At 35.8% G+C, this 15,984-nt stretch overlaps 2 protein-coding genes across 19 annotated transcripts in view; one reads left to right on the forward strand and one right to left on the reverse strand.

Annotated features, from left to right (window-relative positions):
- The window catches only part of WASHC4 (WASH complex subunit 4), a 63,623-nt gene extending 56,069 nt beyond the window's left edge, over positions 1 to 7,554 (forward strand). For 7 of the 8 annotated variants that reach the window (XM_036297813.1, XM_036297814.1, XM_036297815.1 and 4 more), the window contains 4 exons: positions 1,924 to 2,020; positions 2,622 to 2,818; positions 3,127 to 3,226; positions 5,330 to 7,554. In XM_036297813.1, coding sequence (XP_036153706.1) covers positions 1,924 to 2,020; positions 2,622 to 2,818; positions 3,127 to 3,226; positions 5,330 to 5,397 — 462 coding nt within the window. In that variant the 3' untranslated portion in view covers positions 5,398 to 7,554. The remainder of the gene's footprint in view (positions 1 to 1,923; positions 2,021 to 2,621; positions 2,819 to 3,126; positions 3,227 to 5,329) is intronic. The other variant, XM_036297812.1, reaches the window with a different exon arrangement.
- A 3,542-nt stretch (positions 7,555 to 11,096) lies between these two features.
- The window catches only part of APPL2 (adaptor protein, phosphotyrosine interacting with PH domain and leucine zipper 2), a 41,349-nt gene continuing 36,461 nt past the window's right edge, over positions 11,097 to 15,984 (reverse strand). For 6 of the 11 annotated variants that reach the window (XM_036297897.1, XM_036297892.1, XM_036297898.1 and 3 more), the window contains 5 exons: positions 15,773 to 15,947; positions 14,532 to 14,568; positions 14,204 to 14,344; positions 13,430 to 13,477; positions 11,097 to 12,209 (listed from right to left, as the gene is read on the reverse strand). In XM_036297897.1, the coding sequence (XP_036153790.1) occupies positions 12,075 to 12,209; positions 13,430 to 13,477; positions 14,204 to 14,344; positions 14,532 to 14,568; positions 15,773 to 15,947 (536 nt within the window). In that variant the 3' untranslated portion in view covers positions 11,097 to 12,074. Of the gene's footprint in view, positions 12,210 to 12,319; positions 12,356 to 13,429; positions 13,478 to 14,203; positions 14,345 to 14,531; positions 14,569 to 15,772; positions 15,948 to 15,984 lie in introns of all 11 variants that reach the window. The other 5 variants (XM_036297893.1, XM_036297894.1, XM_036297899.1 and 2 more) reach the window with 5 other exon arrangements.

Below are 15,984 nucleotides of genomic sequence, written 5' to 3' on the forward strand. Positions count from 1 at the left end.
CTCCTAACCGCTCGCCTGCCTGATCGCCCCTGACCGCTCCCCTGCTGGCCTGATCACCCCTAACTGCCTCTGCCTTGGCCCCTGCCACTGTGGCTTTGTCTGGAAGGATGTCTGGAAGATGTCCGGTCTAATTAGCATATTATCCTTTTATTAGTATAGATAGCAGCGGTTGCCAACCTTTTGAACCTCACGGACTACCGGTGGTATATAGTGTGTTCTGTTCTAATTCTATAGTTTCCATCTAAAATAGCTCAAGTTACCCAAAATTGCATTATAAAAGCAATTGTTACAGTGGGGAAAATGGAGTTAAGAAATTAGAGAAGTATATATTAGTGGTAAGAGTTATTTTTCCCTAAAAATTTTTATATAAAGCTGCTTTTAAAATGGATCTGAAATCTAAATATCACTAATCAGATGTACTAGTAGCTTTTGATTAACTTAAAGAGTAATGACTTTTATATTGCTGCCTGAATTACACATATCTTCTTGCATGTTACAGCCATTGAAAGTAGCTGATGGTCTATTGGCAGCTTTTTTCTTCATGAATTTTCTGTTTTTTATACATTTATCATTAATGTTCTATCACAGTAATTATCATATAGCAAAAATGTCCATATTTACCTGATAAGTGTTATCTTTCCAACTTAAGTTAGTGTCAAACTGGAGGAGCCTGTCTTAGTTATACTTTGATAACAGTGTAAATTACCTTAGGATGAGTTCAAGCCATTATTTTTTAAAATTTGAAGGCAGTATACTCAAGCCGTAGTAAACAGTAATGGGGAATCATTGAGAGTCTGGGGAAGAGTGGAGTTTTCAGGGCAGCTGTCAGAATTTAGTTAGTGATGGAGAAAACCAGGTGGATTAAGAGCACTACAAAGAAGTATGACACTTCCTGTGCTTGAGTCTATGATCCATCCCAGAAAAAAGGCAAACATAAATGAGATTGCTAAAATAACAGTAGATAAACGTCTCGCAAATATGTAGTTAATTGCCAAGTAAGTTTTATAAGCAATACTAAAAGTGAAACTTGATTCTTTGTTTCCAGCCTAAGCTATTATAGTACTTATCACACTGTATCATAATTTTAAACAGGTCTCTCTCTATCCTTTTAGAGCTGTGCTACCATATGTAGGTAGACGTAAGTGGCTACTTAAACTAATTAAATTAATTCAAATTTCATAAAATAAAAAATCCACTTCCTCAGTTTTACTAGCTACATTTCAAGTGCTCATTGGTTCTCCGAGCTAGGGGCTTACTGTATTGGGCACTGCAAGATATATAGCATGTCTGCCATTGCTGAGAGCGCTGCTATAGAGCGTGAACTTTTTGATGGTATTCATTTTGTAATAGTAATTACTTAATATAGTAAGCATCAGCAAGTCTTTGTTGAATAAACGATAAGATTAGAGAGGTATTAGAGCTGAATTTTAGGGAAGTGCTCTTTTGGGGCATTTACCCAAATGACTACTCGTTTTTACCCAAGAATATGATAATGGTATTTTGGAATGAATTGCGTGGGCAGGAGTAAGAACTGCCATGCTTATGAGTGCTGCTTCGAAGTAAGGCAGGCCTAGTTTTCTGAACCCAACTTTCACTTAGAGTATAGCCAGTTACCGAACCTCTCAAGCCTCCTAGTTCTATTGTGTAAAACCTGCATGATATTAAAGGCAGTGTGCTTGGGGAAGCAGTGATTGAAGGGGAGGGCTCTTGGTTAAAGAACTTAGAAAAAAGAGCTACTGAGAGAAATACTTGCACAGATTGTGACCTCTCCAAGAGGCTCTTTATCTGAGGCAAATGTTTCAAATCAAAAGGACAGGAACCCATAAGAGACCCTATTTATACTTTTTGAAATCTGTTTTAGTAATTAAGTTCTGAAGATATTTAGCACAGTTGTTTTTCTAATATGTTGTCATATCTTTTTAGACCCTCAACTTCGTAGAGCATTCCATTAGTTGCAAGGAGAAATTGAATAAAAAAAATAAAATTGGAGCTGCTTTTACTGATGATGGCTTTGCCATGGGTAAGTTTAATGGAATTGTTTTCCCATTGTTTTGTGTTCACCTACGCTGGATTTTTAGAGAGCTTTGCTTGAGAATAGATCTGTGTTCTCATTGTAAATTTGTTTTTCACGAGCAGTATTTACGGTTTATTTTTTTTTAGCTGGGTCATCTGCTTGATACTTGTTTTTCGTAATTTGTAACTATCATTCATGCTCCCTTAGTATTGCTAACCACTTAGTATAGTTGGACTAGGTTAGGCTTTATTTACAGTTTTAGCATCTTGTGTTTAGTTTTCCTGGTTTCCCAGTAGCTTCCTTCATTGTCTAGTTAGCAGTGGAACTTTCCCATCCTTACAGCCATATGTTGTTTCCAGGTGATTTTCATGGCTGGCCATGTCCTTTTTTTTTTCTTCTTCTTTTTTTTTCTTCATGTTTTATACTTGCACATTTTTTTTAGGAGGAATTAAGCCACATTTCTAGAATTACTCACTTATGCTGTAAAATGTAATTTAAAAGAGAATTAATTCAAAATGGTTAGCTTAATGTTAGCAGTAGTTATTGGTAGAGTCAACACAACTTCTATACTCATTGTATTTTGCTTTGGTTTTGCTCATGGCTGCAGGTGTGGCTTACATTCTAAAGCTTTTGGATCAGTACCGGGAATTTGACTCACTTCACTGGTTCCAGTCTGTTAGAGAGAAGTACCTGAAGGAGATAAGAGCAGTTGCTAAACAACAGAATGTGCAGTCAGCTTGTCAAGATGAAAAACTACTGCAAACCATGAATCTTACCCAGAAGCGACTGGATGTCTACCTACAGGTTAGACAAGAGTAATAGTTAAATCTGCTTTGATGTTTTGATATCTGAAAAAACATAAGTCATATGAAAACCTCCATTTTAATAAGTGAGATGAATAGAGGTAATTAGAATATATTTTAAAATGAATGGTATTTGGAAGCCATTTGACTCAGATCTTAAAAGTGGATTGGTTATTTAGTTCAGTTTCTTGTTTATGATTTTTACTGGAGCTTTTTAGAAATAATAAAAAAGAGATTAAATGTCATTTGGATATTTTGCTTATAATAAGCATTTTCAGCTTTCATTTCAAATTTTTTTTATTTACTTAGGAATTTGAGTTGCTCTATTTCTCACTGAGCAGTGCCAGAATTTTCTTCAGAGCTGACAAGACTGCAGCTGAAGAAAACCAAGAAAAGAAAGAGAAGGAAGGTCAGTGAGTGGCTTAAATTTGGGAAAAACCAACAAATCTTTCCTTAATAAGTAGACACTAATCCCCCATTTTATCTGGTCAGACTTCCAGCTCCTTTTACCTTTTGAAAAATAACACAGACTAGAAATGTCTTTTTAAAAAATAAAACCTCCATAGGTCATTTGTGAAACTGAAAAGAAAGTGCCATAGTAATGTATTTCATTGTGGAGTAACTCAATATTCAGTTTTATTCATCTCTTAATTTAAATAAAATTAAAAAGCTTATTGTTTATCTTTCACCCCTCATTCTGTATCAGTGAGAAGGAACAATTTCGAGGGGAAACACTAAACGTTGCTGAGTCAGAGTTACTGATAACTAGACATTGAATGAGGTGGTGATTAAGAAGGTCTAAAGTGGCAGGGGCCATTTAGTGACACAGGCACAGCTTCCTGCTGTCCATAGCCAGCCTTGGAGAGTCAGAGTGTAATACAGACATAATCACCGATAGTCATAGCAATGAGCTCGAGTCATTTAGGAAAGGATTCTGTCCATTGTATTCTATGCAGGACAGTGGGAAAGTATTTATATATTTTAATGTGTTTTTTTTTTCCTTTTTATTGAACTTATTGGGGTGATACTGGTTAACACATAATAGAGGTTTCATGTACAATTCCGTAACACATGATTTATACACTGTCTTGTGTGTTCACCACCCCAAGTCAAATCTCCTTTCATCACCATTTATCCCCCCATATGTTCCTTCACCTCCCCTCAACCCCTTGTTGTTCATATCCATGATTTTTTTTTCTTTTCTCAATCTGTATATTTTAACGTTTCAAGAACATTGCTCAGTGTTTCATACTTAAGGACACCATTCCCCCAACCACCATGAGACATTTCTCTCAGATTTGAAATTTAGTAACAGTTGTCTTCCCTGAAGAATGGATGTTTCCTTTTTTTTTTTTTTTCATGGAAATTACATAATTTAGGTTTTCCTTTTCACTTGGAAGCTCAAAATTAGGTATAGTAAGTAACTGAGTTGAAAGTTTTCACGTTTGCTCTCTTTTACTTTTTATTTGTATTTAATAAATCAAAACAAAACTTATATTTCATAAAATAAGATGTTTTTATTAATCTTATTTTGTCAAATTTTACAATTTTGTTTTCATATTGAATAGAGGTGATTGAATTGGATAGACCACTATATCAACAGTCTTAGTCCCATAAGTTAAATAATATTTATTGGTAAGGAGCATACACAGGCATTTTTGGAATTTAGACTGAGTAAATAATTGTTTTTGAAAAATCATTTCAGGCTGTTACCTGGAAGATAGTCAGTATTTATTAAATGAAAATATGTATATGTTACGTTTTGGTTCTTTGATAATGTTTAACAAAGCCATTTGGAAGAATTTAGTTGGCTTTGTATGATGCCAGAACCTTGTCTCCAGTTCTTAATATACTTTAAGGCCTAAAGCATTAACACAAAACAAATAAACCTTTTAGTCTCCGTGGAACACCTTGCTCTGGACTTAAGGAACTCTGGGTTCTTTCTGGTTGATGTACATCACTCATGTGCCTAGATTGTTCTATTTTAGTTAAAGGTTGCTCAGGGATGAAGTCATAGTTGCTGAATATGTTAGTCACATAGTTTTTTGCTGTTAAAGAAATACGTGTATGCGACATTTTACACAGAAAACCAGGAATTCATTTTATCACAATCATAATAAATAATTGATTTTAAAAGTAAATTATAACTACAAATAAAAAGTTACCCAGTCTGGAAAGTATTATAATGAATTTGCAGCCATGTTTCTGTAACAGCCTACACTGTAATAGCAGTTCATACATGCATTGTCAACCCCCAATGCTGTTCTGGTCTCTCACAAATCTATACTTCCTTTAAGAAGCAGTCAAAACATGACAATTGCAATATTTAGCTTTTTTTTTTTTTTTAAATCAAGGTAATCTAGATATAATTTGTGATATTAGAGAAATATTTGATAGATGCAACATTTTCTTAATTTGAAATTTAGCAATACAGCTCTTCTCAATTTTTATTTACTTAATTCAATTTTTCATGAACATAAATGTCTGTTGTTATTTTCACTTATGTTTCCAGAAGAGACTAAAACAAGCAATGGAGACCTGTCTGACAGCACTGTGTCTGCAGATCGTGTTGTCAAATGATACTGATGGTATGCGGTGCCCGTGACAGCATCGGAATGTCATTACTATTGCCACTGACATGGATGTTAGTAAGCTAACGAAGTGTTTCCTGGGCCACATCTCTGGGAAATATGTTGGGACTCTTTAAGGCAGTGTTCTAAAGAGAAGTCCATTCTTTTTCCAAAGGCTCAACTTTTCAAAGGTTGAGAATGAGATTTTAAAGTTGGATTTTTGCCTGGACTTTAGGCCATATGTGCCTAGGAAGTGGAGTTATCTAAGGGCCAATCCAGATTCCTAAACTGCCACCTCAGATCTCTTGTAATCTACATGAATGTTTAGAATTTGTATTTGCATAGGTCTTTGATCCATATTTGTCCAGTCATTGGAAATTCAATGCATATGCTATGTACAGCCAGTAAATACATGTTTAAACAAAAGGAATTGAGCCTGAAATTTATGAAGCATACATACCAATCATTATAAAGGACTGTATGAAGATGGATTTGATACTGGAGACGAGGCACAGTGTATTATGTACCCTTTATGTACAATATAAACTGATTTTATTGTTAATTTCATGGGATTCACAAGAGCTACTGATGTCTTGGTGAGACATTTTATACTAGTTTACATTGCTTTGAGAACATTTAACCTCTAACAGCCGCTTTAAATTTAAGATTTATTTCATACACAGGATGAAAGAAAATTCAGATAAAGCCATAGAGTTCTGCTTAAAGCTTCACTTTGGGTTGAAGGCACATGTATGATACCTGAGAAAAATGAATGATTGCTTATTTTACATCCAAACTCAGGTTTCTTCTTCATTAGGTTGAACTGAAATCTTGGTGATGGCTTGGGCAGACTTTTTCTTTAAACCAAGTATAATCTAAGACATCAGATTAAGCACTGTACCACTGTGATAATAAAGTTTCTAATAAATCATTTACTGTTTTAAAAAGTATAGAAAGATTTTGAGTAAATTTAGCTCCCAGCAAGCTACTAGATTTATTTTTGTAAAGCTTTATGCCAGTTAATAGTTAAATGGTTATTAATCATGGCCTATAATCTTTTAATATAAAACTCATACATTTACAATGAAAACAAGGAAGTTTAAAACTTTACATGTAATACTAACGTCATTTTGGGAAATGTTTGATTTTCCATTGCACTTGCCTATGAAGCATTTCTTCAGGTAAATCCTGTAAGTAATTCTAACATTGTTGTTTGATTTCCAGCTTTTGGAACAGGTGTACAATGCCCCCTGTATTCACGGTTACAGTCAGGGTTGTTTTCCCAGCCCAAGATAAACGCTTTCACTGTTAAAAGTCAGAAGAAACGAATAGGTAGGAAATATATATTTTTTAACTGTGTAAACGTGACTTACCGAATTATGGACAGAGAATGGACTAAAGGCATTTAATATTTGTAATTCATTCTAACTGTAGAAGTGGCCCTAAAGCATGCTGCATAATAATTTATATTTTCATTGTTGTAAATGTTTATATGAATGATCTTGCATTGGATTCTATCAAATTAGTCACCATTTCGTAGCAAAGTATTGCTTTTCTGGTTTTTTTTTCTCTAACTTCCCTAAAATCATCTCATATAAAAGGGATAGAAAATGTAATTACAAGAGAATCAGGTGTCTTTGTGCATTATCCCCACACGTCAGTTTTTTATCCATCCTAGATAGAATTCACATGCTGACTGTATGGGTACTGGCAGTTGAGAAGTGATAGGTTATTATTTTGCCTTTAGTCAAAATACTGTCACTACAGTCTGGATAAATTATAGTAAGTTCACATAGTTGAAATAAAATCTCTGAAAAGATTACGTATATTTAAATGTTATTAAAGTGCTGAGTTAACAGGGCTTGAATTTCATGCCTAAGTTAATATACATATTTGGATGATTGTTTTCCTTGCTAACATATTAGTGCTATTTTCATTTTTTCCAGACATACTGTAATTTAAAATTAGTGTGAGCATTTGTTGTAAATTCACAGAAAACAATAATGTTCAAAATCTCAGGAATTAAATGCTAACCATAACACTGTCAGTTCTAATTAAATTTTGTAAAAGATGGCAAGTTTGTTACTGGAGTGGGGCCACCCCTTTCCTCAGTTCTAATAGAATACAATATGTATAATAAAACAATAAATGTAATTTCAAAAATGTACTTCCCCTGGATGTTTATGTTCAAAATTAAATATCTTAATAGGTATAATTTTTTAAAATACATTTTTTATTGATTTCAGAGAGGAAGGAAGGGACGAGAGAGATAGAAACATCAATGATGATAGAGAATCATTGATCAGCTGCCTCATGCATGCCCCACCCTGGGGATCAAGCCTGCAATCAGGGCACGTGCCCTGATCGGGAATTGACCCTCAACCACTGAGTCATGCCAGCCAGGCCAAAATTAAAAATCTTTTTTCCCCCTCAAAATTAAATACCTTAAAACAATATATAACATTAACCTTTTTAGAGTCCCTTTAATCTAATAAAGTACATGGACTCTACCTTTAAAAAAATACTTGCATGCACATAGGCACGGAATTTGAAGTATGATTATTGTTGGCTCCTCTCTGTGCATCCCAAATGAAGACTATTTTTTTCTTTCCTTTGTACCTTCTTGATCTTTCTGTTGCTTGCTATTTTCATATAAAAAGAACCTGCATGATTAACTTAAAATCCTAATCCTGGGAAGGGATCATTAGTTTGCAGTGTTTAATGTTAGAAATAACTGAGATGCCATTTGCAAACATGAATCAAACTAAAACAATAATTGAGTGCCTTTTATTTTATTTTAATCCTCACCTGAGGATATGTTTTCATTGATTTTTAAAGGAGAGAGGAAGGGGGAGAGAGAAAAAAACAAACATTGATGTGAGAGAGAAACATCAATTGATTGCCTCCTGTACTCCCCTGACCAGGAATCAAAGACGGGATCGAACCCGCAACCTTTTGGTGTACGGGACTATGCTCCAACCGTCTGAGCAATGAGTGCCTTTTAAATATTATGCTGGAGATGAGACAAGAGCCTTTTAAATAACAGCAGAAATTGTCCTCAGTGAAGTCTGATTGATGTTCCTTTTCTGAGGTATTACATTTTTAAGATTGTGAGAAAGATGAGATAATGCCATCACATACATCATCATGTTTCTCTTTTATGCTGGGTTGGCTAAGTGTTAAAAGGTAGACTTTAACCAGGTTTAATAATTTTAGTTCTTTTCCCAGCTAAAGTTGAATAAGTCTTAGATTGACGGTATTCCATTTCTTAAGAAAGTTTTAATGCTACAGTAAAAAAAAAACTCACAAAGGTTTTTAGATGTTAGGAACAGTTTAACAGGTTGCCAAAGATTTCAGTTAAAAACAAAATCCAGAATAAGTGGGAAATCTGTAGAGATTAAGTGAAGTCATAGGACTGTGAACTGAGAGATGGTGATGGCAAAGTTGGAGTTGTTCATATGGTAAGTTCTTATATGTAGTGTAATAAGTCTATATGGACAAGTTTATAAATTTTTTCTTCTATTTTAATAGTTTGGCTCTTCACTACCTGGTTTACTTGATAGCTCCAGTTCCCATTAGTGGAGACATGACATACTCAGGAGAGTAGATGAAATTTATTTTTCAATCAGTATCTATCTGATGTCTTAATTCTGGGATCATCTTCAAGGATTATACATTCTAGAACACATATGTAAGATCTGTGTGTAATGAAACATTCTATAGCAGTGATGGCGAACCTTTTGAGCTCGGCGTGTCAGCATTTTGAAAAACCCTAACTTAACTCTGGTGCCGTGTCACATGTAGAAATTTTTTGATATTTGCAACCATAGTAAAACAAAGATTTATATTTTTGATATTTATTTTATATATTTAAATGCTATTTAACAAAGAAAAATCAACCAAAAAAGAGTTTGCGTGTCACCTCTGGCACACGTGTCATAGGTTCGCCATCACTGTTCTATAGCAATGCTCTCATCCTTAAAATGAGGGGAAAACATTAATGAATCAGATTTTAAAACTCAACTTATGTAAGTGAAACCAGAAAGTTCACCCATTACTCCCCCTTCCCACTGTAACCATCAATCTGTATCTATGAGCTTTCATTTTTACCTATTTTTTTGATTCCACATGAGAGATTATACAGTATTTGTTTTTCTCTGATTTATTTCACCTAGCATAATGCCTTCGAGATCCATGTTGTTGGAAATGGCAAGACTTCATTTTTTAATTTTTTAATGGCTGGAGACTATTCTCTTGTAGAGGTATACCAGTTTGTCAATCCATTTATCCATCGATGGACATTTAGGTTGTTTCCATATCTTGGCTATTGTAAATAATGCCTCAGTGAACATGGGGGTGCAGATGTTTTCAAGTTAGTATTTATTTATTTATTTTTTCAGATGAACACCCAGGAGTGGAATTGGATTTTTTGGTAGTTCTATTTTTTTTTTTTTTTTTTTTTTTTGAGGCACTTCCATACGGTTTTCCATAGTGGCTACACCAATTTACATTCCCTCCGATAACACTTGTCTCCACATTCTCACCAGTGCTTTTTTTTCCTTCTGGATGATAGCTATTCTAACAGTTGTGAAATGTGGTTTTGATTTGCATTTCCCTGATGATTAATAATGTAGAGCATCTTTTCATGTATCTGTGGCCCATTTTTAACCAGAGTGTTCTGCTGAGTTGTATGAATTCTTTATGTGTTTTGGGTATTAGCGCCTTAATCAGATAAGATTTGCAAATATTTTCTCCCATTCAGTAGGTTGTCTTTTCATTTTGTTGATTTTCTTTGCTGTGCAAAATCTGTAGTCAGTCTCTCTCGTTTATTTTTGCTTTGGTGTCAGATTTTAAAAAATCACCACCAAGACCTATGTCAAGGAGCTTATTCTGTTTTTCTTCTAGGAGTTTTATGATTTCAGATTTTATAGTCTTGATTTTGACTTAATTTTTGTGTGTGGTATACAATAGTGGTCCAGTTTTCCCAAGATCGTTTATTGAAGAAACTGCCCTATCCCAATTGTGTATTCTGAATACTAAATGTTTTGTGGGTCATGCTTGCTAATAAGCTCAGTTAATTTTTTGTTTTCATTCTCTCTGGTGTTTTTGTGATTAGTCTTACTGTACTGAATTTCAGTCTTCATGCTTTTCTTAGGATTTGCATGCTTTGTGGCTTTGTTAAGCCATTCTTTCTTTAAACAAAAAATTTTCTTTAAAGCTTGATTTTAGTTTCTAGCATTGTTCATGACTTGAGATTCTTCCCCTCCCACTTGAACGGTTCTAAGCAAGAAAAAGAAATTCAGAGGACTGTGGCTCTTGCGGCCTGTTAGAGAACTTCTGACCTGACATCATTATGATATGTATGTTGTAAGGCATTAGTGTGTAATTTCATACTGACTTGGACCAACCCACTATGTCTCTGATGGTACACAGTGTATTCCTCAGATGGATCCTATGTAACATTAACTTAATTTGGGGTTGCAAAAATTATTTTATTAACCCATCATTTTAAAAGCAACACCTGTTAAAAACTTGGCATTGAGATCCCATTACTCTACTCAGGTTGAATATATGTATTTTTTGATAGTCATCCTCGCTGCTGTGATTTCATTCTGCCCTAGTTTTTGCAAATAAAACTGTTAAAGCTATAAAACCAACTTTAGTTTTCTTCCAGGGATGTTCTAGAAAATAACCACAAAAAGCAAAAGAAACAGAACAATAGATTTATTTGCTAGCATTTATTGCTAGGTTAATTTATTACAAAGACAATAACATTCTGTTGAACTTGGTTATAATTAAACACACTATACCAATTCAAGATCATTTTATACTTATTTCATGGGTAGGAGGGAATGGTGGAGTGGGCTGGGATGCCAGAGTGGAAATAGGAACTTTAAACCAACTGCTCTTCAAGTGAGTTTTAAAATTAATTGGCCCCTTCCTTGAGGAGGGTCTGGCTCAGAAGAAACAGGACCTGGCAGAGCTGTTCACATGGTGATCCACCAATAAAAACAGTAACATCTAAAGGATCGTAAACTTCTGAATGCTGGTTCAGTAAGGATCCACTGTAAAACTGAGTATCTTTTGTGGTTCTCATCTGCTAGTTTTTATTGCATGATGCCTGGAACAATGATCAGAACTAGACCTGCATTGCTGCTAGTGCTCGAGCCTCAGAGCAGGGCTCGGCACCTAACTGCACAGATTAATGCTTATTAGGTCCAATTATGAGACAAGCTTGATTATAAATACAATTTTCAGGATGACAGGCACTTAAAGCTTATTAAGTAAAATACAAAAATAGAGTATATTAATAGGAAATATTTAGTGTTTAATTATAAATCTAGGCTTTTGCCATTTTTAAAAAAGGATACTGGAAACTGAAAAAAGATGACATTCAAATAAAGTGAACGATGCATTTTCTCATAACTTTCAATCTGAGCACTGAATAATAATCTAAGAAAAGGACTTACCACAAAGCACCTAAAATAACATTTGTAGATGGGTAGGACTGTTGTCAACCATTTCTTACTGTTTCCCTCCCAAGTCTCAGTACCAAGGCATCGAGAGTCCATTCCACAAGCGATTGTCAGCTTTCTGAAATCAGTTCGTGTGCCTGTGTATCAGAGAAGTTGAAAACCCTTAAGGAGGTAGCTCTCCTTGGGTGCTCTTCCCCCAAAAGCGCATGAGTTATGCTTCAGATTCTGCGCCTGTATTTTCGCGTGGACTTCCATCATTGTCCTCTGGTTGATCGTTTAATAGTACATATTTTCCATCATTGGTTAGTGGTACGGACAGCATTAATTGAGCCAATGCTTCTGGATCCTGAAGTTATGGGAGTTTAAGAAGGAGAAAAGAAAACACTTAAAATGCACTTAACACCCCTTTGGCTTGGCTTCATGTTCTGTAGTCTAGCTTTATTCCTTCTTACTTGCCTATGTGTGTGCCTTCAGGTGGGTTTCCTTGCTTCTCTGAAAAAAACTCAATTGCATTATTCCTAGAATCTAGTAGATCTTGGTTTTCCTCTCAGCCAAAAATATCACTCCATAGCCAAGTCATAATAATCTTCCCAGAAAGAGTCCAAAGAGGACTTCCCTCACAACATATCTTTGTCTTCTGTCTCTTCACTGTTTTCTCTCTTTTAATCTACACTAAGAGTTTGCAAGCTATGGCCATCTGGCTTGTTTTTGTAAACATTTTTTTGGAACACAGTCATGCCCATTCATTCCTTTCTATCTCTGGAAGCATTTGTGTTAAACAGCAGAGTTGAGGTCATTGAGACAGATAGTAAGCCCAAAAGGTTTACTATCTGGCCCTTTACAAAAAAGGTCTGCCAACATCCGGTCTAGACCATAAAATACTAACTTGCAGTGCTTGTCATTTCATGTACATCAGTCTCAGTCCTTGGTCCTTCTGCCCTCCCTGTAGACTAGAACCATAGTAATACGGTATTCACTAGCTACGTTAGTATTTAAATAAAATTTACAAATCCAGTTCCTCAGTCACACTAGCCACATTCAAGCTGCATGTTTTCCATTACTGCAGAAAGTTCTCCTGGACAGTAACTCATAGAAGCCCTCCGGTGCTGGAACTGATCAGTCTTGCTCACTGCTCTAATTCCAGGGTTTTTCTTCTTATAAATGGGGCTCTTAACTTGCTGGGTGAATGAGACTGTAAGACAGGGAGGTCTGAATCTTCATTTCTAGTAAGTCTCTGAATGATGTGTGTCAGTGCTGCCGGCCTGGGACGACTAAGGAACAAGGCTTAAGAGCACATGATAGATGCTTAAGCTTGTGTCATCCTACTTTGAAAGACAGGAAATCTAGGCAACAGCAGCAAGCAACAAATAAGTAAAGCAAGAGCTACAGAAGTGATGCCAATGAATGTGGAACTGATTAAGAATGTGGTTAGAATGCATAAAAAGGAAATCCCAAACTTGACCACACTGCCAAGTGAGCATCATTTCCCGTTTGGAGAGACACCCTGACATGTATAGGTAGGTATCTTTTGAGTAGCTGCTAAACAAGCACTAAAGTGGACCTTACCTTCTGAACCGCATTGATTTCTTTTCCCAAATTAATAGCATAACATATCTGCAAAACAAGAAAAGTGGTGTTTGACAAAGGTAGAAAAGGATAAAGAATTTTTTTGGGGGGGGGAGGGGAATGTGATTATAGAAGTACAATGAGGTCACTGTCTACTCATGTCAACATGAGTGTCTACTGTCCCTGGTCTCCTGTTGCCAATCTGTGCATACAAAAAATACCCAGCCAGTGGAACTTGAAATTACTCCAGCGTTTGAAATTCTTAACAGGATGCTGTTCCCTTTTTCTTTTGGCCACATTAGCCACTGCATGCTCACACATATAGTGGCAAACAGGCACTTGCTAAAAGGACTGGTTAAATTTGATTAATTCTAAGTAGCGAATGCAGTCACAAAGTTTTTCTACTAAACAAGAGAACAGTTTAGATGTACTTTCTTGATGTCTGCTCCCTTGGTTTGCTCTCTGAGACTAGATTGTAACTTCTGCTTTGAGTGGAACCGCTTTTAACAATTACTGGTAGGTCTACTAAACAATTATTACTCAGCATTAAAGTTCTTCTGTATTCAGTCTATTTTGGTTAATACGTATTTACCCCAGGGAAATTTTACTTCCAGGCAGTTTTCAGTGGGGCCTTCCTAGGAGGTATTATCTAAACTCAATGGGGACTTGCAGAATAATCAACTAACTATCCAGGCAGTGGTGTAAAAAACACCCTTTAAATATCTTCCTTTTATACTTAGATCTTATGGAATCTTAAGATGAAAAAAATAAGACCTTTTCGCCTTCTGAGTTGCTTTCAAAAACATATGTGCTCAGAGACTCTCCGCCTGTGGATTCAGGCAAGCGGACCACAAAGCCAACCAGTCTCTTGTTTTCTTGATGAGCAGCGAACTGGGTGACACTGGTGAGCTCAAACTGGAAAAAGAAAGGATAGACTGAATATCACACCACAAACTGGAACTAAACAACAGACAATGTCATCCTCCATGGAAAAAGTCATTAAAAAGTGCACTATTAGTGGCAGTCATTTAACTTGTGTTTAAGGTAGTTACAAAGATGAATAGAAGTAATCACTAAAATTGGCAAGTGTGAGGATACTCACATTGGCTCTGGATACTTGAGTCTGAGGATCTATTAACCTGAAATGTTAACAGATACATTACGTCACAAACGTTGGATAAACTTAGAAGAGTTTGTGGGGCTGTCTCTGTACTTTTTTAATAGTGTTCTTTGATGCAGTATAGTTTCTCAGTGTTTTTATATATATTTGCTCTGATTTTTTGTGTGGAAATTATAAGAACAATGAACCAATGCCTATAAAAGATCCAGGACATACTTGGAGAAAAGCTGTCAATATAAGTTTTATTCTTAAGAAGCCAATTCTTACAAGGTTTATAACAAAGGAAAAGGACTGATTTTTGCCAACACCTAGTTCATTTTTTTGAAGCTAACATTTATTGAGCAGTTTCTGTGTGCCAGTTGCAGTTGTAAATGTTTCATATTTATTCCTCATGACAACACTAGGAGGTGTAGATACAGCTGAAGAAACCAAGGCACAGGGATTAAATAACTTGCCCAAGGTCATACAACTAGTAAATGCCAATGCCAGAAATAAGCCTAGCCATTCTGGCTGTAATGCAATGCTGCTGTCCTATAGAAATAGAATGTAAACCTCATACATACATTTTTCTAGCACCCATTTACATTATTTAATCTAAAATATTAAATTAATGAGATGTTTTGTATTCTTTCTCGGGGTCAGGACGAGATCTTAGAGATTTGCTATATCCTGTTTTTACACTGACAACACACCTCAGTTCAGACTGGCTGCCTGTAGCTACAGAACTGGACAGCGCAGCTCCTGAAGCCTCTGTTACAGTTAACCATGTCCTGACTATCGTTTGCCATGTTCATAAAGACCTTATTGCCTGAGCCCCCAAACCAGGTAGTTTAATTTCTTTATTTTCAGTCCAACAAATACTGAGCAGATTTTCTTGTGGTGGTCTAGTTATCTCAGGCAGTTTTATGTCCTATATTCATTGTTGTTATTTACAAATAGTATTCTCAGAAATGACAAAAACAAAACAACCCACCTTCCATTTTCAAGTTCTGAGATGTAGAGAGTAACTCTAAAATGATGGCCATCTTATAAACAACAGGATTCACCCACCACTAAATTCCTAGATTATCATTAAGGGAGCATCTTCTACCCAGTACATCTTACAGAATCGAAATGGACACTTAATCCAACCAAATGCTCTAGTTATGAGCTGCAGGTGGGGGAACATGCCTTCAGAGGGGACTGAGGAAGCTATAAGAAAGTCAGAGTGAAACCGCATGTACCTCAGCATCTGACTGGTGACCATCAGATGGGATTCTGTCATACGGAAGATGTTATGAATAGCCCGGGCCGCCAACACTTGTCTCATCGCCTCATAAATCACTTCGGTAGTGTCGTCTGTTTTAACTGCCATCGATCCCAAAAACCGAACTATAAACATCTGTTGCAAAAGAGAATCTGCAAGAGAGCATTTTCTGCTCAGGGTCACACTCAT

Source organism: Myotis myotis, unplaced genomic scaffold (assembly GCF_014108235.1).
Source record: "Myotis myotis isolate mMyoMyo1 unplaced genomic scaffold, mMyoMyo1.p scaffold_m19_p_3, whole genome shotgun sequence".
Classification (NCBI taxonomy): domain Eukaryota; kingdom Metazoa; phylum Chordata; class Mammalia; order Chiroptera; family Vespertilionidae; genus Myotis; species Myotis myotis.